The sequence below is a fragment of the Moesziomyces antarcticus genome (assembly GCF_000747765.1).
Source record: "Moesziomyces antarcticus DNA, scaffold: scaffold_v10020, strain JCM 10317, whole genome shotgun sequence".
Classification (NCBI taxonomy): domain Eukaryota; kingdom Fungi; phylum Basidiomycota; class Ustilaginomycetes; order Ustilaginales; family Ustilaginaceae; genus Moesziomyces; species Moesziomyces antarcticus.
The window spans coordinates 119,362-147,349 of record NW_014638990.1 but is presented as its reverse complement, the minus strand read 5'-3'; the positions used below and the strand labels follow the sequence as shown (position 1 = coordinate 147,349).

The 27,988-nt window shown below is 60.9% G+C and overlaps 10 protein-coding genes across 10 annotated transcripts; 5 read left to right on the top strand and 5 right to left on the bottom strand.

Annotated features, from left to right (window-relative positions):
• Nucleotides 1-710: 710 nt before the first annotated feature.
• Nucleotides 711-2,611, top strand: PAN0_020d5929 (general amino acid permease AGP3; the record flags this gene model as incomplete). The annotated part of the gene is made up of 3 exons (XM_014798623.1): nt 711-939; nt 1,022-2,372; nt 2,464-2,611. The coding sequence occupies 3 exons, from the start codon at nt 711-713 to the stop codon at nt 2,609-2,611; spliced, it is 1,728 nt and encodes a 575-aa protein (XP_014654109.1).
• Nucleotides 2,612-3,456: 845 nt separating this feature from the next.
• PAN0_020c5928 (MFS general substrate transporter) lies at nt 3,457-4,860 on the bottom strand (the record flags this gene model as incomplete). The annotated part of the gene is made up of 1 exon (XM_014798622.1): nt 3,457-4,860. One exon carries the CDS (start codon nt 4,858-4,860, stop codon nt 3,457-3,459), a length of 1,404 nt encoding a protein of 467 aa, XP_014654108.1.
• A 2,288-nt stretch (nt 4,861-7,148) lies between these two features.
• PAN0_020c5927 (carbon-nitrogen hydrolase) lies at nt 7,149-8,267 on the bottom strand (the record flags this gene model as incomplete). Its single annotated transcript, XM_014798621.1, has 1 exon — nt 7,149-8,267. The coding sequence occupies one exon, from the start codon at nt 8,265-8,267 to the stop codon at nt 7,149-7,151; it is 1,119 nt and encodes a 372-aa protein (XP_014654107.1).
• A 395-nt stretch (nt 8,268-8,662) lies between these two features.
• Nucleotides 8,663-10,678, top strand: PAN0_020d5926 (efflux transporter; the record flags this gene model as incomplete). The annotated part of the gene is made up of 1 exon (XM_014798620.1): nt 8,663-10,678. The coding sequence occupies one exon, from the start codon at nt 8,663-8,665 to the stop codon at nt 10,676-10,678; it is 2,016 nt and encodes a 671-aa protein (XP_014654106.1).
• Nucleotides 10,679-11,234: 556 nt separating this feature from the next.
• Nucleotides 11,235-12,826, bottom strand: PAN0_020c5925 (methionine adenosyltransferase; the record flags this gene model as incomplete). Its single annotated transcript, XM_014798619.1, has 3 exons — nt 11,235-12,293; nt 12,608-12,668; nt 12,777-12,826. 3 exons carry the CDS (start codon nt 12,824-12,826, stop codon nt 11,235-11,237), a joined length of 1,170 nt encoding a protein of 389 aa, XP_014654105.1.
• A 1,249-nt stretch (nt 12,827-14,075) lies between these two features.
• PAN0_020d5924 (alpha-L RNA-binding motif-containing protein) lies at nt 14,076-15,494 on the top strand (the record flags this gene model as incomplete). The annotated part of the gene is made up of 1 exon (XM_014798618.1): nt 14,076-15,494. The coding sequence occupies one exon, from the start codon at nt 14,076-14,078 to the stop codon at nt 15,492-15,494; it is 1,419 nt and encodes a 472-aa protein (XP_014654104.1).
• A 188-nt stretch (nt 15,495-15,682) lies between these two features.
• PAN0_020c5923 (uncharacterized protein) lies at nt 15,683-18,493 on the bottom strand (the record flags this gene model as incomplete). Its single annotated transcript, XM_014798617.1, has 3 exons — nt 15,683-17,485; nt 17,578-18,282; nt 18,353-18,493. 3 exons carry the CDS (start codon nt 18,491-18,493, stop codon nt 15,683-15,685), a joined length of 2,649 nt encoding a protein of 882 aa, XP_014654103.1.
• Nucleotides 18,494-18,804: 311 nt separating this feature from the next.
• Nucleotides 18,805-19,184, top strand: PAN0_020d5922 (uncharacterized protein; the record flags this gene model as incomplete). Its single annotated transcript, XM_014798616.1, has 2 exons — nt 18,805-19,053; nt 19,134-19,184. 2 exons carry the CDS (start codon nt 18,805-18,807, stop codon nt 19,182-19,184), a joined length of 300 nt encoding a protein of 99 aa, XP_014654102.1.
• Nucleotides 19,185-19,414: 230 nt separating this feature from the next.
• On the bottom strand, nt 19,415-20,956 carry PAN0_020c5921 (uncharacterized protein; the record flags this gene model as incomplete). The annotated part of the gene is made up of 1 exon (XM_014798615.1): nt 19,415-20,956. The coding sequence occupies one exon, from the start codon at nt 20,954-20,956 to the stop codon at nt 19,415-19,417; it is 1,542 nt and encodes a 513-aa protein (XP_014654101.1).
• Nucleotides 20,957-22,921: 1,965 nt separating this feature from the next.
• On the top strand, nt 22,922-27,988 carry PAN0_020d5920 (uncharacterized protein; the record flags this gene model as incomplete). Its single annotated transcript, XM_014798614.1, has 1 exon — nt 22,922-27,988. The coding sequence occupies one exon, from the start codon at nt 22,922-22,924 to the stop codon at nt 27,986-27,988; it is 5,067 nt and encodes a 1,688-aa protein (XP_014654100.1).

The following is a 27,988-nucleotide window of genomic DNA, read 5'->3' as shown; positions in this document are numbered from 1 at the left end:
GTTGTGGGCCGGATCGAGGCATCGGTCAAGTCACGAGCCAGGCGACCCGATCGTCACGCCATCGCGCCGCCCATTGTCAAAGACCAGCAGCCTCCGCCCGCCTACGCTCCATTTTGGGGCCCACGAGCATCCTTCCGGTCGAGCGGCGCCTGGTTCCATGGCAGTAGGGAAAGCAAAGTGGGCGTCAGGAACACGCACAGGTACGCGAGCATGGCACCGTGCAGTTAAGGTTGAGCACGACGGACTGCTGGGACGGACATGTGCTAACTTGGGCGGCCACGAGGCAGAAGCCTGAGCCAGCTCGCGTGCCAATATGGTCGGAGCACGCAAGGGTTCCGTTTGCCTGCACGAGATGCGTCGGTGGATGAATTTCAGACTCCCTGATCTCAACACACCGGAAAGCGCACCGCATCGTGACCGTATTCGCCGCCTCGCTTCGCTTTCACCGCACTCGGCGGAACGGCAGCAAGACCCGCGGGTCTTGGCATCGACTGACACTGAAAACCACTTTTCTCGCTCGCTTTGACAGCTGCCCCGCTGCAGCTTGACGCCGATCCTCTCAACATTACGAGTGGGTCGCCACCTGCTCTCCCACACATCTTGTCACCCCCCCCCCCTTTTCTTTGCCGAGTCGAAGGACACGGAGGTCTTTCCATCCACCACCACCGTCCCGACCGCAACAACTCGCAAAACACTGGACGACTGGTAACATGTCCATACCAAACGCCGCACACGGCGGCAACGACCACATTGCAACAGAGACGGTGCAGACCGGCTCCGCATTCAAGGAGATGCCGTCGTCGCATCCCTCCTCGCCCGATGCGGAAGATGTCGAAAAGACCCGCTCGACCGCACCCTCGACCGACTCAAATGAACCGCCCGAAGAGCTCAGGAGAGCGCTCAAGACTCGCCACATGGTCATGATCTCGATCGGAGGCAGTAAGTACCGAATCGCCCGCCCACAGCACTCAGCCCGCCGACGATGACTACGTACTCACTTTTCTCTGCAATCACCTCACAGTTATCGGACCCGGTCTTCTAGTCGGATCGGGCTCGGCACTCGCCAATGCCGGCCCGGTTGGCGCGCTCATTGCATTCGCCGTTACGGGTGCCATCGTCTATTTCGTTCTGCAAGCGCTCGGAGAGATGGCAACGCTCTTTGCCATCCGCGGCTCCTTCGTCGAATACGCTGGCCGCTGGGTCGATCCCGCGCTCGGTTTCGTCGCCGGCTGGATCTACTGGGAGCTCTGGATCTCGGTGCTCTCCAACGAGTACAATGCCGTCGCCATCGTCATCCGCTACTGGGACGGAGCACGCGTCGTCCCCACCGGCGCATGGATAGCCATCTTCTGGGTTCTCTTCATGGGTCTCTCCATGCTCGGCGTCCTGGCATACGGCGAGGTCGAGTTCATCCTCGCCACCATCAAGGTTATCGGCATCGTCATCTTCTTCATCCTCAGCATCGTCATCAACGTCGGTGGCGCAGGCGGCGACCAGGGCTACATCGGCTTCCGTTACTTTAGGGACCCCGGCCCTTTCAATGGCACGGGTATCGACGCCCTCAACGGTATTGCCAAGATTCTCGTCGTTTCCGCCACCCTCTACGCCGGTGTCGAGAGTGTCAGCATCGCCGCAGCCGAGGCCAAGAATCCCGCCCGAGCCGTGCCACTGGCTATTCGCTCCGTCTTTTACCGAATCTTGGTGCTGTACCTCGGAACGATCTTCTTCATCTCGCTTAACGTGCCTTCCAATGACACGCAGCTCGTCAGCGCCAAGAGCAAGGCCGCCGCCTCCCCGCTCACCATTGCGCTCAAGAACGGCGGCATCGGAGCGGCCGCGAGCTTGATCAACGCGCTCATCATCCTCTCGGTCATCTCGGCGGGCAACTCTTCGCTCTACATTGCCTCGCGTACCTTGCAGTCGCTCGGTGCTACTGGCAGGGCACCCAAGATCTTCGGATGGACCACACCCAAGGGCAAGGTTCCCATCCCTGCGCTCGTGCTCTCCAACCTTGTCGCGCTCATTTCGCTGCTCTCGATCAACGCCGGCGCTTCGACCGTGTTCTCGTACATCATCAACATCTCCGGTGTCAGCACGTTCATCATCTTTGCCATCATCTGCCTTTGCCACATCCGCTTCCGTGCCGCATGGCAGCGTCAGGGACGCTCGCTCGACGAGCTTCCCTTCCGTGCATGGCTCGCGCCCTACGGAACTTGGGTCACGTTCGTGCTCAACATCGTTCTTATGTTCTTCCAGGGTTACACCACCTTCCTCAACCCAAGAAAGGCCGCCGACATCATCGTCGCCTACATCGTCATCCCCGTCGCCGTCATCCTATACTTTGGCTGGAAGATCATCCACAGGACTCGAATGTGCGTATCACTCTCCTCGCCCATGCTTTCACCTTCCTTCATGCTGACTGGACATTGACATCTTCATCCTTATTCTCGCTGCACAACACAGTGTTGCCCTGGACGACATCGATCTTGACTCGGGCCGTCGCCTGATCTCGGACTTTGAAGGGCCCACAGACGTGGTTGATGGTGATGCTCCCGCCAAGAAGCCATGGTACAAGAACCCCAAGAAGCTCGTCAGCCGCATTCTGGCATGAGAGGAGAATTCAGTGCGGATTTCGCATTCAGTTAGGATTTCGCGTTCAGTTAGGGTTTCGCGTAGACAAAATGCATCGTTTAACTTAGTGGCTTGCCTCAACCTCTCGCATCAAACTTGGACTGCATCGCCCTGCCTGACGTCGATCGCGAGCATAACGGCTGAGCGTGTACGACCTCGATGGGCGCAGTGATCGGCGAGAGAGCGGAAGGGGCGGGTAGGAGAGGACCCGGGCCGTCAGGAGCGGCCCGGACGGTCTAGGTGCCTCGCGCCACACTCCATCCCAGTAAGGAAGCCAGGTACGCACTGCCCTTGCAGTCCCCGGCAACCTGCGCAGGCGTGGTGGCTTCCAGCACGTCGGGCAAGATGCTCGCCTCGCTCACGCTGCCGCAAGGGTACGCATGATGGTGTACGGACCGCCCCTCGACCCCAGCATATTCACAGCGACCGACGCTGCAGGCGTCTGTTGCTCTTCCGCGGAGGATGCCACGCTCCAACACTGCCTGCAAAACACACTTGGAGTCAAGGCAGTTTGAGTCGGGGTACAGTACGAGTTTGAGTTTGTGAGTGTGTACTTCCTTGCGCCGTGAGTGAGCGGAGGAGAGTGCGGAAGCGCGAGCTTAAAGGGAATTTACGGGCCAGTCGCTCGACTGCGGATAACAATAAAAAAAGCCGCATTCGACCAACTGCGGATATCCTTCAGAAAGCCGCGCTCGATCAAACTTTGAGTCTCTCGAGCGGAAAGCGCACTGGGACGATGCGGAAGCAAATGTGATGACTGTGAGAGCCGGAGTGGAGCTAGACTACAGAGAAAGAAGGGAGGGGGTTGTCTGTGAAAGCGCACGCTTACTGCTGGTAGGGAACGGAGGCGTACGTGGGAGTGGACACCTTGACATCCTTCTCGGAGCTGTCCTGCTCGATGTCCGAGTCGGAGCGGTGGGCAGCAGTGACAGCCATGGCGGTCTGCTTGTCGAGCTTACGCCAGCTCCAGTAGCCCTGCTGCTTGCAGCCGCGCATGTGCATGTAGAGTCCGTACCAGGCCACGACAGCGAAGCCGACGATAGGCACGAAGAAGGACTTGCGGGTACTGGTCTTGTCGGCCACGGTGGCCTGAACGCTAGGGTACCAAGCACCTCCCGAGACACCAGCGGCGACGAGAGCACTTCCGAGCTTCTGGTTGGCGCCAAGGTTCGAGGTCGCGAGAGTGAAAATGATCGGGTAGCAGATGGACTCGAAGAAAAAGATGAGCATCACACATGCGATGCCTCCGGCTCCAGGAACAACTGCGGCCAGGATCGACATGACTGCCGAGCCGATTCCGAAGATGAAGAGCATCAGAGCCGAGTCGACCTTTGCAAGAATGGGAACTCCGAGGAAGCGCGCGATCGTGAAAACAGCCAGTGTGACCGAGAAGAGATCTGCTGCTCGGCCCACGGTGATGTTGAGACCGGGCTGCTCGACGTAGTAGTTGATCGTGAGGGACGCAACAGCCACTTGGCTGCCCACATACATAAACTCTGCGAAAGCACCGAAGATGAGGTGCTTCTGAGTCCAGATCGAGACGGGCTTGGCATCGATGGCGGCGTCGACCTCCTGCTTGACCTCGGGGAGCTTAGCGACGAAGAAGAGGAGGTTGATGACGCAACCGAAGAGCGAGATACCGAGGTAGACCCACTGGAGGTGGTTGAGGGTGTGCGACTGACCAGTCTTGAGGAAAGTGCGACCGGCAATGATGGGGCCAAGGACGGAGGCGACACCGTTCCAGGACTGAGCAAACACCAGACGGAAGGCGGCCATGTCAGGGGCACCGAGAACGGTGATGTAGGAGTTGGCGGCCATCTCGAGCCATGCGAGACCGGAAGCAGTAACGAAAGTGCAGACGAGGAAACCTGGGTAGGAATAGTAGACAGCGCAAGGCCAGAACATGATGGCGCCGAGGGAGAAGAGACCGAGACCGCCGTGGATGGAGAAGGGGTAGCCGTACTTCCTTGCGAGAGGACCGGAGATGGGACCGTTGATGAGGTAGGCGCCGAAGTAGCATGCCTGGAGTCCGGTGGACTGAGCCTTTGTGAGGTGGAGCGAGTCCTGGAAAGTCTTGTTGAGCGAGTCGAGCAGACCGTACGACAGACCCCACACGAAGAAGAGGGACGAGACGAGCGCGAAGCTGAAGTAGAGTTGGCTCTTGCTGAGCGTGTCGGCCGTGACGGCGCGATCGGCGGCGGGGCCGTTGTTCTTGTTGAAGCGACCCATGGCTCTACGACTACAGGCACGGAGTGGTGTCTGAGCTGGTCTTGGGGAAGGTGGATGTAGGGGAAGGGGAGGGAGGTGTGCAGGTTCAGGACGAAGTGGCACGCGAAGGGCGTAGACTTTATAGGCTCGAGCACATGCATGTCATTACGGAGGAGCAGGTGGTGCGACGCATGCTGGATCAGGAAGCGAGACAGGCACATACAGCGGAACTGCACCTGACGGACGATCTATCGCCTGGTCTGCGCTTGGTACGAGTCGATAAGTTAGTGCATCTCGACCGAGGACAAAGACACGAGGCGGCGGTCGGGGAGGAGCGCGGGACCCCACAAAACTTTGGCCATGGCCATGCGGCTTTCCCCACATCGAGTATAGTACGACGTGTTGGCAAGCGAAGTGCATGATTGGCCGGTCATGGCTGGTATGCATGCCCAACAACTGCTGCTGCTCGGTGGCAAGATGCATCCTGTGACGGTATTTTGTGGTTAGCGAGCGCGAGCGCAAGCGCGGGGGGGAAGCAACTGACTGAGGCGGCGGCCGGTGTGCTGCAGTACCGCGCCCCACACGTCTCGGATGAGCACCGCATCGCTTCGCGTCCACTTGTGCCGCGGGCGCGCCTCTGAGGCACTGGAGCCGTTGAAATTCGATAAAAACGAAAAAGATCCGGCTCGCCGCGTGGGCGGAAACGCGGGGGAGAACCCCTCACTCCCCGCACACTCACAGTGCCACTGTGCAACATTTGGGCGGCAGCATGTGTCGTTCCACCGAACTTTGGATTCCGACGGCAGAACCATTGGACAAGATCAAGGGTGCCTGCATGTCACCAAGGGCGAGATGAATTGTGATTGGTCCAGAGGGAAGCGAGCCGCCCGACGGCCCAGGCCTTCCAAGTGTGTGCGGCTGTATTCATCCCCACAGTTTTTGTATTGGACAGTAGCGGATGGAAGGAGTTGACCGGTGGGGCTGCAGAGATGCCAACGCGGGAACGCCATTGTTGGCAGAGTCAGGGTGGGGTCCCAGACGCGTCGGCTGCAGAACAGCAGTGTGGTCGGTGGTAAAGACGGGTGGAATTGACGGCGAAACTTGGCACCGACGACCGATGTGTCCCCGCTTGCTCCTCGCCGGTCACTCGTCGAGAGGTGGCTGAGATGAGCGCGGCGGTCATGCGGACTACCCCGCACCTCCTCGAGATCGGGCCCGGCTCCCAGCCGCCCTTTGCGGCAAAGGTTACCCCACACGTAGGCATGTGCACAACGTAGCCGCTCATCTCGGTGTCAGTGTGGGCACAAAGCCTATTTAATTTACTCTGTGCTAGACACGCAGAGCCAGTCTCGACGCTCGATGCTCGATACTTGACGCTTGATGGTTTGCTTTGCCATGGCAACCCTTCCCCGTCGTCGCCGGTGGATGCGGTCGGGGTTCGATCCGACCACATTGTGGCTTTGGCAGTTTGTGTTCTACCGACATTATGCCGTGGTGGGAAGGCTTTGCACTTTGCAATTGGGCAGGTCGCGAGCCTCGTCGGCACTGCCGGAGGGCACAATTGAGATGCCGCTCGGTCAAATTTCGCCCAAGCCTCTGTCGGTCCGGCTCGACTCCGCACGCCACCGCGCCGCACCGCCCGTGTCGAGCTGCGTAGCTGTTGCTCTCCGGGAAGCTTGGAAGGCATGAATCGCATTTCCGCCGAAAATCCTCCTTTCTCCGCCGCTAATGCGCGCGGCTCCCGGCTCTGTTCGGCTCAACTCTCATGGATATGTTGAGCATGGCCTAGGTGCGATCGATAACGACGCGGTTGGGTGAAGCGGCAAGCAGCTCGTCTTTGAAAGGAAAGCATTCGTTGTGAGCATCGCGGAACGTGGTAGCCCTGCGGAAGCGACGCCAACCGAGGGGGCAGATGGGCTTGCGGGCTTGCGCACCTGCGGAAGCTCGACGCGAGCCAAGCCTTTTTTGCGGCTCCAACCCGCTTTCTCTGTAGTCTCCACCGCGCCCCCACCTGGAACCGAACCGCCCCCCCGCCCCATTCATTCGATCCCCACCCCGCTTTGGCCTCATCGGTGCCAGCCTCAAAATGCCCGTCGAGACATGACCCGCCAAATTAGAGCCGCAGTGGTGTCTCGCAGCCAAATCTCACATCTTCGTCTTCCCGATGCGCCTCTGCAACCTCATCCGCTTGAGCCACAATCGGCGATGGTGACTACCCTACGTCTCCGAGCTCGCTCAATGCAGCTTCCTTTCAAACGACCAATCTGTTGCGACACTTGAGCTTGCCCTACGTACATGCAAGCGCTCGACTATCCGCAGGTGATGTCCGGGTAGACGTCGAATCTGCGCTGGGTGCTGATGGGAATGTTTCGTCGCGTCTGCGCAACCTCTTCGGGATCGAGCGTAAAGAAGAGCGTATCCTCCTCCTCTGCCAGTTTCGCCTTGACGTCGCCGAGCGGGCCGACGACGGTCGAATGTCCCCAGGCAGGGTACGCCTTTTCGCCCTGACGCCAGCCGTCCTTGTCGGTGGACTCGCCATCCATGGCTTGCTGGCTCGGGCGTGCCGGGCTGCAACCGAGCGTGTACACCTGGTTATCCGTGGCGCGCGCGCGCAGCAGCAGTTCCCAGCTCACGGGCCCCGTAGTGGTGTTGAAAGCGCCCGGATAGATCATGCATCCTGCGCCCAGACGACCAGCGATCATCGCCGGCTCGGGGAAGCGCAAATCGTAGCAGATGCCCAGTCCGAAGCGGCCGAGGCTGCAGTCGAAAAGCGTGACCCGATCGCCACCCGCCAGGGTCTCGCTCTCCTGGAACGTCATCTTGCCCGGGATGTCGATGTCGAACAGATGCAGCTTGCGGTGGATGCTGATGAGCTGGCCCTCTTCGTTGAACACGCACGACGAGTTGTAAATGTTGCCCGTCAGATCGTCGCGCTCCGGCACGCTTCCGCCCACCAGCACCACCTTGGCCTCGCGCGCCGTCTCGGAAAGCATTTTGAGACTCGGCGACAGCTTCTGGATACGCTCGTCGATGTCAACGGGTTTGCCGACCCCCTTTTCGCGCGCCAGTCGGGATTCCGCACTCGGATCGGTGGATGCGTCGATGGTCCAGCGGATCTCTTCTTTGCCCTTGCCCATACGCGCCAGTGCAGAAGGAAGCGGCTTCTTGATCTTCTGATAGGCTCCACCAAAGGACTCGGCATACTCGGCAAAGTACTTCACCCCGTATGGCGAGTTGAAGCATTCGGGCAGCACCACCATGCCCACGGGGGCCGAGATCGAGGCGGTTGCACCCGGACGCGTGGCTGCTGCCCGTAACACTGCATCGCGTGCACGCTTGAGGTTGAACGCCTTGTCGAACGATGTCGAGCCCAGCTGAATCAGTGCGACCGAAGTCTTTTGAAGCGATAGAGTGGGTGCTGTCGACATGGCTGTGATACTCGGTGACTGTCGGTGTCGGATGAGCTGGGGGGTGATGGTCGAGATCAAAGCATTTAAGTGCCGCGCGCTCAGATCAAGCACGCTCATCGGTCAATTCCCCGGCAACTGTCGATTTTTGCGTTCCGACAGCGAATCGGGAGCAGCTCCAGGCCCGATTATTATCAGATTGATGCAAGGTCCGACGCCGAGTCGGTTGCTCTCGGCTAAAGGCGGCGTCAAGGTCAAGGCTCAGCACCCACCGAGCCTACGGAACGACTTCCGCCAAGTATTTAAAGAAGAAAAGCAAGCGTTCACGGGGAGGTCGCGAGACTTCATCCTCGACCTTCATCACAGCGCGCGAAGAATTTCATCGAGTACCCCTCGCTCCTGGCTTCAACTAGAGTATGCAGCGATCCAACAGCTTGTCCGAGCTGCGCCACGGCGTGTTCTCGTCCAAGAAGCTCGTCCGCATGCTCTCTCCACCCAAAATCTCGCCCCTCTCGCGCATCATCCTATCGCTCACTGCCATCAGCGGCGTGACGGTGCTCAACTCTTTCCTGGGAGGAGCGCTGACGGTGGCATTGCCCTCCATTGCAAAATCGATCGGTCTCTCGCAAGAGTTGCTCTCGTGGCCACTCTCCATGTTCTCGCTCGTGAGCGGTGCGTTGCTGCTCATCGCCGGCGCCATGGCTGACGCTTTCGGGCGGAGACGTGTCTTCCTCTTGGGCGTCGCCGTCTTTGCGGCAGTCTCGATCACCACCTCCTTCATGCAATCTGGAACGGGCCTGATCGGATGCTGTGCTGGCTTGGGTCTGGCCGCCGCCATGCTCATCCCTGCGGGAGTGGGCATCCTTGGCAGCTCGATCCCGGAAGGTCCCATCAAGAACCGTAGCTTTGCACTCATCGGCGCTGCCCAGCCCATCGGCTTCATCCTGGGTCTCATTCTCGGTGGTCTGCTTGCGAATAACTGGCGCATCATCTTCTGGATCCTGGGCGCTTTCGCCATCGGTCTCGGAGCGTGTGCGTACGTGTCGCTGCCAAACGAGGGCGAGGAGCTCATTCCAACTGCCGCAAACTCGCGTGCCAGCTCGGTCCTCCATCTGCCCACCAATGCGGCTGCAGTTTCGGTCGAAGGACGCGCCTCCACCACGTCGGTACCGCACAATCTGGACGAGCTTTCTGCGTCCGCGGGCTTAGCTGGTGCCAGCGACAGCACCAGCCGCTCGATGCGACTCAAGACCTTCGACTGGTTTGGCGCATTCATGTCCACCAGTGGCCTGGTCATGCTGACGTTTGCACTTGCCGATGCCGAGTCGGCGCCGCACGGCTGGAAGACCTCGTACGTGCTGGCGCTGCTTCCGACATCCGTGTCGCTGCTTGCGGCCTTCATCTCCTGGGAGCGATATCTCGAACGCAGGCAGCGCACCTACGAGACGGGCGCGTCTGTTGCAGCCACCAATCATCAAACGCGCAACGCAACGTTCTTCAAGGCACCACCCACCACGCCGCTGCTGCCGCCGGCCATCTGGCGAGCGCCGCGCTTTGGAGCGGTACTGCTGGTCATCTTCCTCGCCTGGCTGTCGTTCAACGTGATGTCCTACCTCAGCACTTTGGTGTTCCAGGAGGTGCAGCATGTTTCGGCCACCAAGACCTCGCTCTTCTTCCTTCCCATGGTCGGCATGGGTCTGGCGCTCAACGTGCTGGCTGGTGCTGTCGTCGGAAGGGTCCCCGCCGTCTGGCTTATCGTGGGAGGTGCTACCGCTGGTGCAGCTGCTTGTCTCATTCTGTCTCTGGCCGTTGAACCCAGCACGCCGTACTACAAAGCCATGCTTTACGTCCTCATCCTCCAGGTCGGTCCGGATGTCTTCTTCCCCGCGGGCTCTCTGTACAGCTCCAAGTCCGTTGGACGACAGCATCAGGCACTTGCGGGATCGTTGTTCAACACCACTATCCGTGTAGCGACATCGCTGGGTCTGGCCATCTCTTCGACCATCTCAACTTCGGTCACCAAGGCTGCCGTGTCCAGTGCCAAGAGTCATACGACGCTTCTGCTGTCGCGAGGTCTTTCACTGCATCCGTCGATGCTGCTGACCGGATCTTCGCTCGTCAAGCGCGCGGGTGGTGCAGCGGTGGATGCAGGTAGCAGCGAAACGGTACCAGTCGAAGCACTGCTTAAGGGATACAAGGCTGCGTCTTGGTTCTGCTTTGCCTGTTCTGTGCTGTCGATCATCGTCGCCTTGGCAAGACTCAGGTCCATCGGCATCGTCGGCGGAATGGAGGGCAAGTCAGAGGACAGCTCGGTCAATCCTACACGTCCCAACTCGCCACAGCTCCCTCAAGACGATAGCGCGTACGAGCTCAAGACGATGGTAGAGCCGCGCGACCGCAAGGCCTCTACCTCGGCCCTTCCCCGTCGCTAGAAATAGAGTCAGACTGACTACCACTGTGATCTCAACAACACTTATGGGCGTGATCCTCGATACACGAGCAATGTGGAAAGGAGAGTCTCACTCTTGTGGCCTCAAGTGACACACGACACAGACCAGTGAAAAGTCACGGTTGACGTGTGTTGTGGTATTAGTGGGTCGTAGCCGTCCGGGATGATCAGCTAGATCGGTATGCGGTGAGTGCGAGTGCGGACGAAAAGACCGACGAAAAGTGCAGAGGTAGTACAGATGTTGAGGGAGGGGCGTGATCGGGGGGTGAGGCGGGTCTATGCAAGAGACGAAAAAGAGAGAGCGAGTAACACTACGGAAAACCGATTCGAGAACCGTGAGAAGTGGGGCAAAGAGCAAAAGAGAGCGAAAAGGAAGAAAAGTTGATGGTAACACATGAGGAGAAGAAGAAAGAAGAACGATTGCGGGAAGAATATACGATGTTGAATCGACCATTTTTTTTTGGGTTGGTTGGGAGAGGACAGACGCTCAAGGCATCATCAGCAAGCTAGTCCCAAGTTGGAAAGCGGGCATGGCCACCTTAGAACTTGAGCTGCTTGGGCTGCTCCCACGAGAACTCGGATCGGCCAAAGTGACCACCGGCAGCGGTAGCCAGGTACTGGGGCTTCTGCAGGCCGAGGTCCTTGACAATCACACCGGGGCGCAGGTTGAAGTTGCTGCGGATGATCTTGACGAGCTCCTCGTCCGACTTCTTGCCGGTGCCGTACGAGTCGACGAAGACCGACAGGGGGTCGGCGACACCGATGGCGTACGAGAACTGGACGAGCACACGGCGCGCGAGGCCGGCGGCGACGAGCGACTTGGCGACCCATCGGGCGGTGTAAGCGGCGGAACGGTCGACCTTGGAGAAGTCCTTGCCGGAGAAGGCACCACCGCCGTGGGCACCCCAGCCACCGTAGGTGTCGACGATGATCTTGCGGCCGGTGAGACCGGCGTCACCCTGGGGGCCGCCGATGACGAAGCGTCCCGAGGGCTGGATGTGGTAGATGGTGTCGTTGTCGAGCAGGTTGGCGGGGATGACCTTCTTGACGATCTTCTCCATGATCTCGGAGCGGAGGTCCTCGGTGGAGATCTCCTCGGCGTGCTGGGTGGAGATGACGACGGTGTCGACACGGAGGGGGATGGTGGCGCCGCCGTCCTTCTTGTACTCGACGGTGACCTGGGTCTTGGAGTCGGGGCGGAGCCAGCCGAGGGTGCCGTCGCGGCGGGCGGCGGACATGGCGAGGTTGAGCTTGTGCGAGAGCATGAGGGTCATGGGCATCATCTCGGGGGTCTCGTCGGTGGCGTAGCCGAACATGATACCCTGGTCACCGGCACCGTGCTCCTCGAGCGAGCCGTGGTCGAGACCCTGGGCAATGTCGGGCGACTGCTGCTCGATGGCGACGAGCACGTTGCAGGTCTTGTAGTCGAAGCCCTTCTCGGACGAGTCGTAGCCGATCTGCTTGATGGTGTTACGGATGACCTTCTGGTAGTCGATCTGGGCCTTGGTCGAGATCTCGCCGAAGACCATGATCATACCGGTCTTGGAGGCGGTCTCACAGGCGACCTTGGAGTAAGGGTCCTGCTCGAGGCAGGCGTCCTGTCAAGCGCAAGGAAGCGGGAAAAGGGAGATATCAGCTTTCTGCCGCAAATTGGAAGTGAAGCGCCTAGGCTGTCCCTGCAAGCTCCTGGATCAGACCGAGTGATCTTTCGGATCCCCCGCCAACTGCGATCGGGCGCAATCAACTGTGCTTCGCCTTTTTGGAGCTCGTTTTGGGAGAGCTTCGCGGGAAGCTGGACGGACCACTTCCGCATTGATTTCGCACCGGCCGAGCCAGTCGACGCCGCGAATGAAAGCAGCGATTGATCCAGGAGACGAGCAGATCCACGCCCTGATTCGTGAAAGATACTTACGAGGATGGCATCGGAGACCTGGTCGCAGATCTTGTCGGGGTGACCCTCACCGACGGACTCGCTGTGACGCAAAAATGAAGCAGGCAGGAAAGTGCAAAACGGATATGATCAGCCGCCATGCTCGGACGGTAAAGTACGACGCTGTGAATGCGTGGACGAAAACACTTACGAGGTGAAGAGGAAGTGACCCTCGGGGAGAGTGCGGATAGCGGGAGCCATTTTGTCTATGAATGACGAAGGGGGTGGTAGAGGATGAGGATGGATGTGAAGGGGGTGGTGATGATAGAGAGGAAGGGAGAGGATGACGTGCAGCTTGGGGATGGGGATCTTTGGAGGTAGCGAAGCGTAGCGTAGCTCTGGCATTCAGCAGCAAGCAAGCAAGCAAGCAGGCAGGCAGCAAGCACGAGCGGCCGTCAGTCCAAGGCGGAACGTGCCGAGAGACGACAGCCAGCGATCCCAATCGAGAAGAAGAGAAAAAAAAAAGCACGGACGTGTTTGACGTGCGTTGCACGCGCCAGGCACTTTGCCTGTCAGTCAGGGTCTGTCGGCGGCTGCAAAAGTTGGAAGAAATCGAAATTCAACGCCACAGCCAGAGCGACCCGACGAAAATCATCCCATCAGGCGTCTCCCGCAGCCCCCAACACTCACACACCTCACTCACACACCTCACTCACACGCTGCGCGACCTAGAGCTTGCTTTGAGTGACAGGCACACTGACGCGTGGAGCCGCCGCTCAACCCCCAGTCTGTCGTCCCGGAAGCCGGCGTCGAGTAACAGCGCAGCACAGCAGCGCACCCTTCGCTTCTCCCCCATGCAATGCAAGGCCGGCCAGAACGTGCTCATCCTTTCCTTGCTCGTGAGCCAGAAAGAGCAGCCACCCGCCTAGTGCACAGACCAGATCCTTCATTCCTTCTTGCCTGCTGTGAAAGGTCAAAGAGAACAGGGTTCCACTGAACTGCAGACGCAGCGGCTGTTGTCGATGAGAGGGCCTCGAATGAAAGTGCCTGCCGGCTTCGGTGAGGGCGTGGAGTGCGGCCATACGTGACTGGGCTTGCAGATCCCCTGCACCTGCGCAGCGATGGCGTGCTCGAGCTAAAAATCCGTCACATCCGAGGATCTCGCGATTTCGTTCGCAATATCGGGCCGTAAGAATCGGCACACCGATTCCGATCGGTCGACGGCGCTTCACCACGTGATCTTGGCTGCTGCTGCTGGTGGATTTCTTCCACACTTCGGAAAAAGTCAGAGAGGAGGCTGGGCAAGCTCTTCTTCGTCATCCGGCAACGGCGAGCACCACCACCACTCTTCCACCCGAGCCCGACACAGCGCACCACACAGCTTCGTCGGCATCTCTCGCCTCAGCAACACGCTCCAGTGCTACCGACGCACGACTGGACATCGCCGACACTCCCGCCCTCTCACCAGCATCACCACCGACCGGCTCGCTGCGGTCACCCCTTCGCCGCCATGCGCAAGGCGAAAGTTTTCAGCCACGAGACCGTCATGCCACGCATGTCGTGGTCGGCGCGCAACCTGTACAACATGATCGCTCGCTCCACCGTCCCCTTCCACGCCTCGCAGACTTCGTTCACCAAGACCTCGCTCACCATGTACCAGCAGCGATGGCGCTCCAAGCGCTTCCTCCGCGCATATCACGGCGACTGGATCCCAGAAAAGCGCTTCAAGCGCTGGTTCCTCCCCACCGAGCTCCCCAGCTTCGTCCCGCCCCAGGTCTCCGCCGCAACCGCCTCGGGCGTCTCGTCCGGCTCGTCCACCTCTGGTCCTCGACGCGGCGGTCTTTTTGATAAGGCGCTCCAGGCACGCAGGGCACCTGCTGCCCCCGCAGCTGGCGCACCGTCCGCGTCCGGCTCCGGCTCGTCCTACGCCACCGTCACACAGCAAAAGGCGCTCGAAGAGATGGACGCCATGCCTACCGCTTCGCTCTTCATGCGCGACATTGAGCGCCGACTCGACGTCGTCGTCTTCCGCTCGTGCTTCGCTCGCTCCGCCTACGAGTCCAGGGCCATGGTCGTGCAGGGCAAGGTCAAGATCAACGGCACCAAGTGCTCCAACCCCAACCAGCTGCTGCAGCCTGGCGACCTTATCAGCGTCGAGCCTTCTGCCGTGCCCATGCTCAGCGAGGAGCTCGCAAAGAAGGCAAAGCAGCAGAGGATCAACGACGCCGTCTCGGGCGAGGCCGACGCAACCGAGGCTGCCCAGGCGAGCGAGGCCGCCGAAGCCAGTGCAGAGTCTGCGCCAGCTTCCGAGGCCAAGGAGGGCGAGGCAGCTGCTGAGTCTGCTGATGCCTCCACACAAGCGTCGGCCGAGGCCGAGGCATCGTCCGAGAACGCTGGTGACAAGGCCGACGCTTCTGCCGCTCGCGCGGACAAGGGCAAGGGCAAGGAGAAGGAAAAGATGCTTCCGCCCGGAGTGCGACCTTTCACGCTGCCGGACTATGCTGCGCCGTTCCTGTTCGTGCCACCCTACCTCGAGGTGTCCTTTGCCACATGTTCGACGATCTATGTTCGACACCCGACCATTGTTCCATACAAGACGGTGGGTGCGGATGGAAAGCAGCGTTGGACGTTCCGTACCGATCTGCCTTCGCCCTACCCGGCGGGCGGCGAGCTCTACTCGATGGCCTGGGAACACTATACGCGCAATGCGCCGCGCACGCGTGCCGATGCGCGACGCACCAAGCTCGAGGCGCGCGTGGGCCGTAACGGCTTCGAGTCGCAGCGCGCAAAGGACCAGAACTCCAAGCGATCCGCTCTGCGCAGGGGCTGGGGAAGGACAAAGCCCGTTTCGGGTTGGAGAAGGCATCTTGCAGCTGCTCAGGCCAGACAAGAATCGCACACCCAGTCAGCGGCTCGTGTCGTCGCTTAGAGCGTCGAGTCGTCTTGCCCGAGGCCAGCCTCGACTCATGTACACTTTCTTCTCACCGCTATCTAAAATCGCATGCGTCGTGCATCACTGAACTTCCCCTTCCATCGATGCGTAATGAATCAGCGTTGAGCATGACGCTTTGTCTTCCCGGTTTTGAATTGCTTGGCCATGACTCTAGGCGACATTGCTCAGCTCTCGTTGACAGGCCGTGGTGCCGATTCCACGGCAGGGGTGTTGTCTGGTTCAATGCCCATCGTGACGTCTTGCAGTTCGTCCCGAGGACCGCTGTTTGGATTTGCGACGCCTTGGTTCGCGGGCTCTGCGACAATATCCCCTGCAGAGGCGGTGGATGACGGTGTAGCTGCATCGGAACGGATCAAGGAAAGCAGCTCCGACTCGTACGTGAGGTTGTCGTCTGCAATGACAGCCTTGACGTCGTCCGAGATGAGGTTGTCCTCCACTGTTGGCATCGCTTGACTCGCCTCCTCGGCGCGCGCATAGACGACCCAGAAGACCGAGAGCGATGCATCTTGCGGTCTGCCCATGACCACATCCTCGCGCTGCACCTGCACTGCGCGGCCACTCGCTACCTTCCACCACGTGCCATCGGGCTGCTTGACGTACGAGATGCACCGATTGCCCTCATGGCACAGCACCGCACACAGATCGTATGCAAGCTGCGTCCATTCGGGATTGGCTGCCTCGCGCCGAGCCTGCTCGGCCACTGCCGCACGCTTGGCATCGATCTGCGCGCGGATCTTGGCGATCAATCGGTCGGTTTCAGCCAGATCCATCCGAACCGCCTCGAGAATCTTGGTGATCTGAGGTGCCGCTTCGCTGAGCGACGCCGAGCGGATGGCATCGGCACCAGGAACAGCCGAAGCAACCTGCTCAAAGTACCGCTGTGCGCCCTGCAGCACCTCTGTGCTGGGCCTGCCGCTGTCGCCAAGGAGTTTGCGCTTGCGCGCTTCGAGCTCTTGACGCAGTGCATCGAGGCGCACCATCTCAAGATCGCGCAGCTCGGCATCCAATCGCATGCCCTGCCGACGGTCCCACATGAGCGAGTCCAGATGCATGCGCTCGTTGATCGTGAATGGTGGCACATCCGCATCGAGTGATGACACGTGCTCGATGCCCAGGCTGATGGTACGCGCGGTTCGCGTGAGCAGCGCACCCTCGCCGTCGGATGCAAGTGCGGCGCGCAAGCACGAATACGTGTCCGTGTTGACCGAATCGTGTCGGATCTGAATGAAGCTACGTTGCTGCTCCACCTTGGGTGCGGATCGACTCGGCCCCGATGCGCTTTGCTGAGGCGAAGCTGGCCGGGTCAAGGCAGCGGCCCCGCTCGAAAGGAAGAGCGAATCGTCCATCCACAGCGCATCCGTCTCGACCGCCTCAGCCCCCGGCGTATTTAAGATGAGCTCGCTCACCGATGCGACGTGCTTTCCGTAGCTCTCGACGAGAAACTCGTAGAACAGGCTGGCCACTTTGGCTGGCGGGGAATGATCAGCACCCCGCGCGATCGTCTCGCTGGGTGCGAGGCTCGTGACGTTCTTCACGACGCACAGCGGTCTGTTGGAGAGCTGCGCAAACGCAAACAGCGTCTGTATGCGCTGCGCCAGCTCAATGTGCGCTTCGAGCTGCGGTTGGCTCGGCTCCGAGGAGGCGTCGGTCGACGCAGCGCCTTTCCAGTAGTTGGACAGATCGGCGCTGCGAGGATCGGCTGGTCGTGAGGCAAGGTATGCTCGACGCACGGGGGGCGCAGCAAAGAGAGCCTGGAGCAGCGCGGCAACCACCTCGAGCGAGGCAAAGGGAGCCACCATGGCGATGGGCGCTCCTGCCAGCCGTCGAGTGTGCAGGTCGGTCTCGAGGTGCTGTGGCAGCGCCGGCGATCTGGCGCCAGAGCCACTGGTGTGCAGCAGATCCTGGTGGCTTTGTACACTCGCCTCGAGTGCCTGTCGTAATTGCTCGTCTTCCGACATGCCAATGTCCTGCGGTCGCCATAGAGAGAACAAAAAATGCAAAGTCAGCCATAAGGATCTTTGAGATGATGAGGGCAGACGGTCAGAGCTTCAACGCGCACCATGGACCAGCTTCGCCTGCCTCGACCTTTCCGCCCCCGCGCCGCTCGTTCCCCAGAGCCTCGAGTGGCTCGCCGGCCGTACGTCCTTGGTCGTCTGGAAGACTGAAACACGGCGTCCGAAATTGGAGCGACAGGAGCAGGTTTCGATAGTTTGCTCCGATCGCGCAGACCGTATGTATGCCCGTTGCGCCGAGTGCTCTGCTGACTGCCAGGCACGACACCACCTGTCCCATTGTCTTCGATCTCCTCCATCGGCGATTCCTTAACCCGACTGCTCCTGACGGCATCGTCATCCGGACTCCAATCCGGGTCGTCTCCGTTGGCTCGCGACCGGCGACGCTTCGGTGATGAACTGTGTGCACTTACACCAACTGTGCTTGAAGGCGCTGGTGGACGATAGGTCTGTTGGTCTTGCAACGAGGCGGCCATGGCGCGCCTGAGGTCTTCGTCGGTATCTGCATCTTGGGTGAGATCGATGACGTCGCTGAGACCGGGATTGGAAGGGCTGTTGCGCGGTCGTACGGGCAGGGGCGATACGATGCCCTGGTCGTCCTGACGCCAACCCTGACTCGACGATGGCGGAGGACCTGGAGGCGGACCGTAAGCCGGCGTTGTCGAAGGCGTCCATCCTGATGCGCCGGTCTGTCCCGAATTGTCGCCCTGAAAGGGTACTACAGCAGTAGAGGAGCTCTGCGTGGTTGGTCTCTGTTCAGAAGTATTCAAAGTCAGCGATGGACAGCGCCAGTCTGAAATAGTATGCAGCACGGATACTGACCTCTGGTGGCGGATCGTCGAAGAACGAGTTGACGGCCCTCTCTGTATCCCAGTTGGATCGTTCGAGGACTAAGCCAGCTTGGAACTCGTTGCAGCCCGTGATGGCCGAGACCTGCTGTATCAACGAGGCTCGGTCGGTCATTGTGCCGATGCGCAGCTTGTCAGACTGCGATGGAGGTGGTGCTGTCACTGACGAAGAGGCACTGGTGTCGCAAGGTGAAGATGGAGAGGTGCAAAGACGTTGGTGAGCCGGTCAGTGCGCAGAGCAACACACCGCCAAATCAAAGCCATGTGGAGTGGAGGAGGAGAAGGTTTGACGTCTCGGCCGAAAAACAAACTGTTCTTCCAGATTTTCTTAGAGAGCCTCCGCTGCGGGTCCACTGCTCTCAACCAGCCATTCTGCACTCTTTGCTGCTCAGCTTCTCACCACGATCACCACACTTCGCCGTCACCATGAGAAGCACAGCAGTCCGACTTCTCAAGCTCAAGCCGGTGCCCGCGTCGGCAATTCCGTCGCTCCGTCTGCCTCCCGCCGCGTCTCGCACCCAAGCCGCGTCCGCAGCTTCGTCCGGGGCAGCTCGAACCAAACCGACCATGGCCAACGTGGCGGCCGAGCTCGAGTCGAAGCTCGTCGCGCGCCAGGAACTCGGTAGCAACGTGCGCTTCTCCGAACACGTCACCAACAAGGAGCTTTACTGGAAGGTAGGTTGCTCTCCACAAGCCAAATCGCCCATTTCTGCCAGATGCTGATCTTTTGCACCCCGTTTCGCCGCAAATCACAGATCTCCAAGCCACAGCGAGACGTGCTCAAGAAGGTCTTGCGCGAAGCATGATCTTCGGTCCATCTCGCTCTTTCATTCCTTGTATTTGTACCGGCAACATCCAATCAGCATCACCATCGGTTCTCTGCACCATTTTCACCACGACACGACCTGAGCATTCCTCTGAGCCACGGGCTTCGGTCCGGCACACGAGCATCATGGGAGGACCGAAAGAGTGGCATTACAGGATTCTACACTCGGGAAAAGGGAAACGGCACAGCGGCGACCCGGACTCGGTGAAGTCAAGCCACAGGAAGCGAGGACCAGCTCTGGGATCCGAATGTGGGCGTATGGAACGGCGCCGCATTGAGCGAGCCCGACGATGCGGCGGATGCCAAGCTGTCGCATCTTACGAATCTCGGACGGTGCTCGGAGGAGCGTCTGGATCGAGGAGGAGTCTGCACGAACGCGAACGCGCACTGGCCTTGCGCTACCGCCTCGCCCACGCGATCGACTTCCGCTGGAGGCGAGGGGAGCGGTGGAGGAGGCGACGCCGCACGATCGTGCGCATCCTTGGCTTGGCTGCGTGCTTCGGTTGCGCTGAGGCTCTTGGAACGTTTGCGCAGCGGATTGCGCGATGGGCGTAGTGGCGGCGGAAGCGGTAGCGAGGTACAGCCGTTGGTGAGTCCCGTCCACTCGGGAGGTGGCGGCGAGTACGCGCACGACTTGCACGGCTCGCGTGGATACGGCTTGGGTTCGAAGCCGTGACCGACCTGCGCCCTGAGCGAGGCGTAGGATCGCTGGCCCGCATCGCTTCTCGCCGTGGCGCTCGGCATGCGCTTCATCGAGCTGGGCAAGAGGATCCGATGATGAAACACTGAATCCTCTGCGCTCCAGGGTACTGCCAGACCACCGAGCTGAGCGTGCATAGGCTCGTTCAAGGTGTCCCAGGTAGCCAGCGATGGACCCGTTGCGTAGGAATCGGTCGTCGACATGACAGACGGCGAAGGCGACATGCTGCACGACGCCGAATCCGCCACATCGAGACCTTCGCTCGAAGTCATGCGCGCCATCGCCTGCGCACTTGACTGCATCGGCAACGTCCCGCCAGTCGCACCGGCCTCTGTGGGAGTGTCGGCGATCGTGGCCCACGAGGCGCTGGCGTCCTGATAGGAAAGAGTGTCGAACAGCGTCGATGAGGGCGACTGAAAATCTGGCGACGAAGGTGCGGTTGGTTGGTTCGACATGGCCATCTGATTCTCGACGGCCAGACATACAAGGTCCGAAACGCGCTCCAGCGCTGCTCTCTTCTGCTGTTCTTGTCGCTGCGTCGAGAATCGCTGGCTGGACCGCCCAGCTATTCTGCCGTTGCCGTACGTCAGATCGAGGGAATCTTCATCTTGCTGAAGTGCGCGCTGAGCGAAAGGGTCGATGAAGCGTTCGGCACCCCATGCTGCGCGCTCGTCGAGTTCTCGCTCGGAAGGAAGTTCGGATCGCGCCTTTTTGGAAAAGAGCGACTTGCGACGTCGCTGGACGCCGTCGTTTGCCAGGCCATCGCTGGAGGTAGAGGTGGTGGTGGCATTGGACGATCGACGACGACCAAAGTCCTTGCCTCCCCTGCTGACGGGGGTGGCCGACGGGAGTGGTGGGGATCGGAGCTGATTGCTGAGACAGTGGGGCGAGGCAGCTGCGGACCAGCCCTGCTCGAGTGCCTCGTTGAGGTTGAGCGCCGATGGCTTGTCTTCTACACCACCCGAGGCCGAGTCTCGCGAGAACAGTCGACGGCCCTTGGACGCTACCGCCGAGAGCGACGGCGGTAAGTAGCGACGTTCGAGAGCCGGCATTGCGATGCGTTCAGCGGTCGATGCAATTTGGCAAGGGTGAGATGGGTGGGATCAAGATGGACGATATGGATGGAGGGAAAGATGGTGGCGTTGCAACCAGGCACGTTGCCATCTCAGACACAAACAAGGCCCAGCTCAAGCGACGTCGGCCCATTGGATCGTTGTTGGGTGAAAGAGTGGCGACTGGTTCATTTGGTGACGGGGGGCACATGGAGATGCAACAGGGGTCGCTTGTACGCTACACGACGCCACCCTCGACCCCCGCGCATCTTACGGCAAGGACGTGTTTGCCCACCTTGCAAGGGGATGCAAAGGCTGGGCGCGACCCGAGGGAGTGGACGCCGGTGTGGTGTTAGCAGAGGTTCGGATCGGAAGCGTGCGTTATGCGAGCAAGGCGTGCCCTGCGAGGGGGTCCCGCAGTGGGATGGGAGGCGCCAGCTGTAGCAGTAACCTCGCCGATTAGCTTAGGTGGAGTTCACAGCTCAGGAGGCCGAGTGCAGATGCAAAGGCCGACGGTGGAAGCGAGCCATGAGACAAGCTTTTCATGAAGCGATATCGACGGGGATGCTGGTGCGAGGTGCCAGTGTGGAACACGATGCGCCGCTAGCGAAGCAGACAGATGCAAGGAGGCCCCATCTCAAGCGGGCTTCGCTAAAACTGACAGGGCGCACAAGCGAGCGGCGCAACGAAAGGGCAAATCGGCGACTCCATCGAGATCCAGGATCGGCCGCCGCTGTCAATCGGGTCGAGTGCATGGCGACCCAAAATCCCAATTCGGATCTGGCCGCCCTCGATGTAGAGCTCGGCCTTGATCTTTGCGCCCTCAAGTTACGCCCTGATGCGCTCAAGCCGCCTGGAATAGGAGAAGGCCCACGAATGCTCCTGCCAAACAATGCCATGGCGGACAGACTTGCGCCGAACCGACCTGCCTAAATGAGGTCGAAACACGCGAGACCCCTCGGAGCTTCTTTTTCGACTTTTCTCGGGCGTTTTTTTCTCGGGCAGAAGTCGGCTGCTGTGCCGTGGAAAAAGGGAAAAAAGGACAAGATTTCGGTCGGGCTGCGTTCCGAGACAGAAGGACAGCCGCACGGGCACAAGAACACACGGGCACATGGACACAGCACCGCGCACGAGGGGATCCGAGACCAACACGGCGATCCTGCGCCGCGCCCCAACCGCTTCTTCTCGACGCACGCAGCTGCACGCTTCTTTGTGTCGAGCTGCACTAGCAGCCATTCATTCGTGATTGGCAGCTGAACTCAACTGCTGCCGGATCGACGCAGTGCAGGACAGCGACCCAAACGCTCTTTTTGTGCCGCCGCTGTGGCAGTCTGCACTGTGCCACCTCAAGCCAAAGTTAAGCTGCACGTCGACTTACAGCATGCGCGCGTATCCAGTGCACTTCAGAGGCAAAGAGCGGGGGAATCGCGGCTGACTCGTACAAGGCGGCAAGTGCATCTTTCTTGCATCTCCGCTCGGCCGCCTCTGATATTTTTCGAGAGCCGGTGGGAGGCGGCGGTTTTTTTTGGTGCGCCCACCGCCAGCAGCCCAACACGCACACACTCTCTCTCTCACACACGCGACCGAGCCGCCTGCAGATCCACGCTGCGTTGAACTCCGTCGTGCTTCAACTCCCACCATCGACCTGTTGTTGTCGTCGACTCTCACCCCGCATCCTCAACCCATACACGCACGACGTCCTTGACTGGTGGGCGACAATCCTTCTTCGCATCCATCAGCCCACCTCGTCGCCGATCCGCACTCGAACGCATCAAGGCGGCGCGCACACTCTTTGCTGCTGCTCCTTCGCCTCGACGTATCGCCACATCGCCTATCTTGCACCATTGCGAAAATCCCTATAAGCTTACTTGCTGAACACCAGCCGTATCATGCATACCCTCGTCTTCCGTTCACATACCGTCTGAAGCCGTCGCCACACCGCCAACACCCGGCTGATCGTCTGCCATGTTGCGCGAACTCTCCAGGAGCCGAGACGACTCAACAACCGCTGCCTCGATCGCAAATCGCATCGGTCGATATCGAAGACCCAGCAACACCCCAGCGTCGCCCTCCTCGTCCTTGCAGCCGTCCCCTTCCCCGCGGCAGGACTACTTCAACGCGCCATCGCCCTCCTCGTCCAAGCACACCTATCTGTCTCCCGAGGAGAGGCGACATGCAGGTCCGGCATGGTCAGAAGCCTCGATCTCGCCGCAGTCAAGCACAGCCGTGTCGCCAGCGATCAACTACGATCGCGAGCTACCAGATCTACCGCCCGACGCACTCTCGGACATCGACGCAAACCAGCTCGCCCTGCGAAACTTGCAAAGGGGCCAGGACGAAGTGCGCTCCCGCCACCTCTCGCAGTACGAATCCGTCTCTGCATTCGCTGCCACCAGTCCAGCATTGACAAACACGGCGCCAGCATCCAAACCCGACAACTCAAAGCAGTCGGCTGCGCTACGCTTCGCTTCAGCATCCACCTCGGCCGCCGTCTCGGCTGGCCTCGGTCTCAAAAAGCTGGGCAAGAAGGCATCGGCTGCGCGGTTGCGTCGTCCAAACACTTCGCAGCTCGCTCAGGAGAGGGATGCAAGCTATGCTGCTCTTCGCACCCCTTCCTCCAACGCCGATCCACAGGACGTCGCCCAATCGCCCGCAGGCTCGAGCTACGCTTCGAGCTACGCCTCACCCTCACCCCATGCCAACTCCTTCTACGATAGCGCCGACCCGGCCATCGGTCTGCCCTACGACGTCTCGCACAACGTTCACGTCGATGTCGGCCCGCATGGCTACACTGGTCTGCCAAGCTCGTGGGCGCAGATCCTTCTCTCCGAAGGCATGGACGAGCATCAGATCCGCCAGGATCCGCACACCGCAGCCCGGCTCGTCGAAGAGAGGACCGAGTACCTCGTCCAACAGGCCGTCCAGAGCGGCGCAGATGCCGACGAGACCCGTCGCATCCTCTCTCAGAAGCTCGCAGCAGACCATCAGCTCAGTGAAGCGCTCGCCGCCGCCGCCTCCGCCTCGCCCTTGCGATCCCGCCCACGTCGCGACAGTGTCCAGTCCAGCGCCAGCAGCTCCTACAGTAGCGTGCTCGAAAAGGGCTGGGATCTCGGCTCACCGCCAAAGCCTCAGGCTCCCCAGCACTTCTCTCCGCTTCCCGCCAAAAGCCCGCTGCTGCCGGACTTTGCCGCCGAAGACTACGACGACTGGGCCACCTCCCTCCTCAGCTCCATCCCCTCGGGCGCCTCCAATGACAGCGCCACTACGCGATCGACAGCTGCAGACAAAGCTTCGCGCCGCCGCTCCAGATCCGTCGGCGAACTGGTCGGTCGCAATTCTCTCAATGGCCTCGGCATCGGCATTGCAGCCGACGCCACACCTCGTCGTGCCGCCACCCGCGACAGGGACCTGCTGAATGCATCCAACGCCACACCCAAAGCGTCCCATCGCCTTCGAGCCTCTGTCGGCCTCGATGCGGAAAGCGCCAGTGTCACCTCGATCTCGTCCAACGAAGCGCGTCACATCGGCACACTCAAGCACGCCCAGAGCATCGACGAAGAGGTGCAGGAGAGACTTCGCGAAAGCCTCGACAACGGCGACAGGGATCCCGAAGAGGACGACGAGGAGGTCGAACTCGTACAGATCGCCCAGGCTGCCATTGCCACCAAGGGCGTCCTGCGTCCCGTGCGTGCCTCGCAGCTGAGCGCTCGCAAAGTGTCGCCCTCGTCCGGAAGTCTGGACTTCAACAGCCCGCACGCCAGCCCGAATACAAGCGTGGCGGACCTCCATTCGCGGCCAGCGCGGTCGCCGCATGCCCACGCCAACAGCGTTGCGTCGCGACCACCATCGTCTCTCTCGGACACGAGAATGTCGCGCAGCGGATCGACCGACTCGTATGCTACCGCCAACTCGCATGCGGCTTTTGGCAAGCATGGCAGCCTCTCGCATGCACCGCCACGCATCTACACGGAGAACGTGTCGATGTTGGCGGATCGCGACCTCGCCAGCTCGCCGCTCGAGACAAGCTCGTCGGGACACTCGTCGTTCCGCATTCGCAGTCCAGCCTTGACCGTCGCCACATCCTCGCTCGGGCACACAAGCCCGGCAGGCACCATGACTCGGGGCTCGCCGTCTCCGAGCCTGTCTGTGCGCGAGTCGGTGTCTCCAGAGGTGCCGCCCAAGGACGCCGATTGGAGGTCTCGCTCGCCTGCGCTTTCCGTCTCTGCGTCCGAGTCGGGCGACGGCGCCGCATCGCCCTCGGCGGCCAATGGTGCTTATAGCTACGCCAGGAGGGGACCTTCGTCGCTGGACAGCGGCCACGTCTCGGGACACCAGACGCAGGATAGCTGGGCAAGCACGGCGCATTCCATCACTTCGTCGGAGGGCAGCCACGGCGTGACGCGTGGATTGGGTCTGCGCGAGCGTCGTCATGCTCCGCCTCGCATCTACCCACCTTCGACGTCGACTCGATGGGCACACATTGCGCATCAGGACGATAGCAGCAGTGCATTGGGCGGATTCGCGCCCAGCCGCCGCTCACAGCAGTCGCCCATGCACGCGCCTATGCAGAGAAAGACGTCGGCAGACGCTTTGGTCAGGGCCGACCGCAGCCCCATGAGCGACGTTTCGCAGGTGCAGCAGGTCGGTCAGCAGCATCATGACGACCGCAGCTCGATCCGCAGCGCGCGCTCGGACGGAGAGTTTGCCGGCTTGGATTCGAGGGACCGGCGGCAGCCCCATCTCCCGTCCAGTGCCTCGCCAACCACCTTGGATGGCCGTCCTTCGCCATCGGGCTTCTTCTCGCCCAAGTTTACGCAAGGCTCACTGCAGAACGGTGGGCGAGGCAGCATAAGCTCGGTGGGTACGTCGTCGAGAGACTCGATGGGGCCTCCGCCTCCGCCGCCTCCGAAACCGTCGGTGGTGCGCAAACAGCCAGAGTACATCCTTCCGGGAGCCGATGGCTTCTACACGATGCCCGCAAGTGTGGGAACGACGGGTCGCGACGCAGTTGGCAGCGATGCTGCCATGCTCAGCGCAGGCCGGCTTCGACCTCCTCCGCTATCGCCTGCGCTGTCACCATCGTCGTCCACCGAGGCATCCGACTATCATGCGACGATCGAGGAGTGGATGCGAGACGACTACTCGGACCGATCGCCGGCTACGACGACGTTCTCGGCTACGTCGCCAAGTCCTTCGTCGAGCAGCCGAGACTCGCCGCTTCCTCCACTGCCCAAGGAGGACGAGGAGGAGACTTTCGACTCGATGCCGCAGGCATCGCCCTACCTGACATCTCCCACCGTGCTGGTGAGCTCGAATGAGCCGACGCACAATGCATCGCAAGCGCCTGCCAGGGACGACAGAGCTTTGGCATCGAGGACGCCGTCTGGAGGGCCTCCGCGGCTGGAGCTGAGAGACTCGATTCGGGATACTACGAGGCTCGAGGCGTACTACGCTCCGCCGTCGCCGGGCGAGTCGATCGAGATGCTGGATGACGCAGGCTCAGGTCGCGGTAGCGCTGAATCGGGTATTAACAAGTCGGACGCAGGCCGGGAAGCGAAGGGAGAAAGCAGCCGAGAACGCAGCCGGGACGATACACGATCTGTGATCTCGATCGGGCCGCGGGCGCACGACGACGCACGTCGCTTTCCGGTATCGATGCACTATGCAAGCGGCTTCGACACGGCGTCGATGCTGGGGGACGATTCGGAGGCGATCCGGTCGTTCCGGGAGCTGATGCTGGCGCGGCAGTCGATGGACCTGGAAGACATGATGCCTTTGCAGATGGGAGCCGATTCGAGCGCGCCGCCGGTGCCTTCGCTGCCGAGCATGAAAGAGCTGGAAGCCAAAGTGGCGGCTGCGAGCCTCTCGCGCCCAGGCGGCGAGTCTGGACGAAGGAGCGACGAGTCGGGATCGAGTTCGCACTCCTCCGGACGGGTGACGCGCAGCAGCGCCGCCTCGCCGAGCTGGTCCGAGACGGGCGCCGAGGTGGTTGCGACCCGGCTTCCGGCCAAGCTTTCGCATCTGGCGGTCGAGTTGGATCTGCAGCCTCTGCGACGCGGGGTGCTGTGCGATCTGGAGATGATCGGGGACGGCGAGAGCGGGCCGGTCTTCGCTGCCAACGACGTGGTGAAGAAGCGACGCGCGGCGATCAAGATGGTCAAGTTCGGTGCGGATGCGGACTCGGAGCCATCTGCTCGACTCAAGGGACTGGTGAAGGAGGTGGGGGTGTGGCGACGCTGTCGACACGTCAACGTGCTGGATCTGTACTCGGTGGTGCTGGGTACGGATGCGATTTGGATGGTGCAGGAGCTTGCGGAGCGGAGTCTGGCGGACGTGATTGCGTGGAAAGAGAGCGGGGTTGAACTCAGCGAGGCGCGGATGAGTCGGATCATGCTGGATCTCGTCGAGGCTTTGCAGTTCCTGCACGGGCAGAGGGTGTTGCACCGCGATGTGCGGTCGGACAATGTGATGGTGTCGAGCACGGGCGTATGCAAGCTGAGCGACTTTACGCACGCCGGCGAGCTGGGGCCGGATGCAAGTTGGAGGCAGTCGGTGATTGGGACGCCGTACTGGATGGCGCCCGAAGTGATCAAGGCGGACCGGTACGATACGCGGTGCGATGTATGGTCGGTAGGGGTGGTGCTATGGGAGATGGTCGAAGGCGAACCGCCTCGGGTCGAATTCCCACCTCTGCGTGCGATAACGCTGACGGCTACGCTGGGACTACCTGCGCTCAAGGATGCGTCGTCGCTATCGCACGAGCTCAAGTCGTTCCTGCACTGGGCGACGGAGATGGATGCGGAGAAGCGGCCGAGTGCCGAGATGCTGGCGATGAGCGACTTTCTCTCGGACCCCTGCAGCCGCGCCAGCATCGTGGCGCTTCTCGAAGAGGCACGCCAAGCCGAAGCCCAAGCTGCACGCGAGGAAGCGGCGGAGGAAGCCGGCATGGACGAGCCAAGAAGCGGTAGTGGAGGCAGAAACGGATCGGGACGACGGGATAGCTGGAGTAGCGACTCGACGACGAAAGGATGA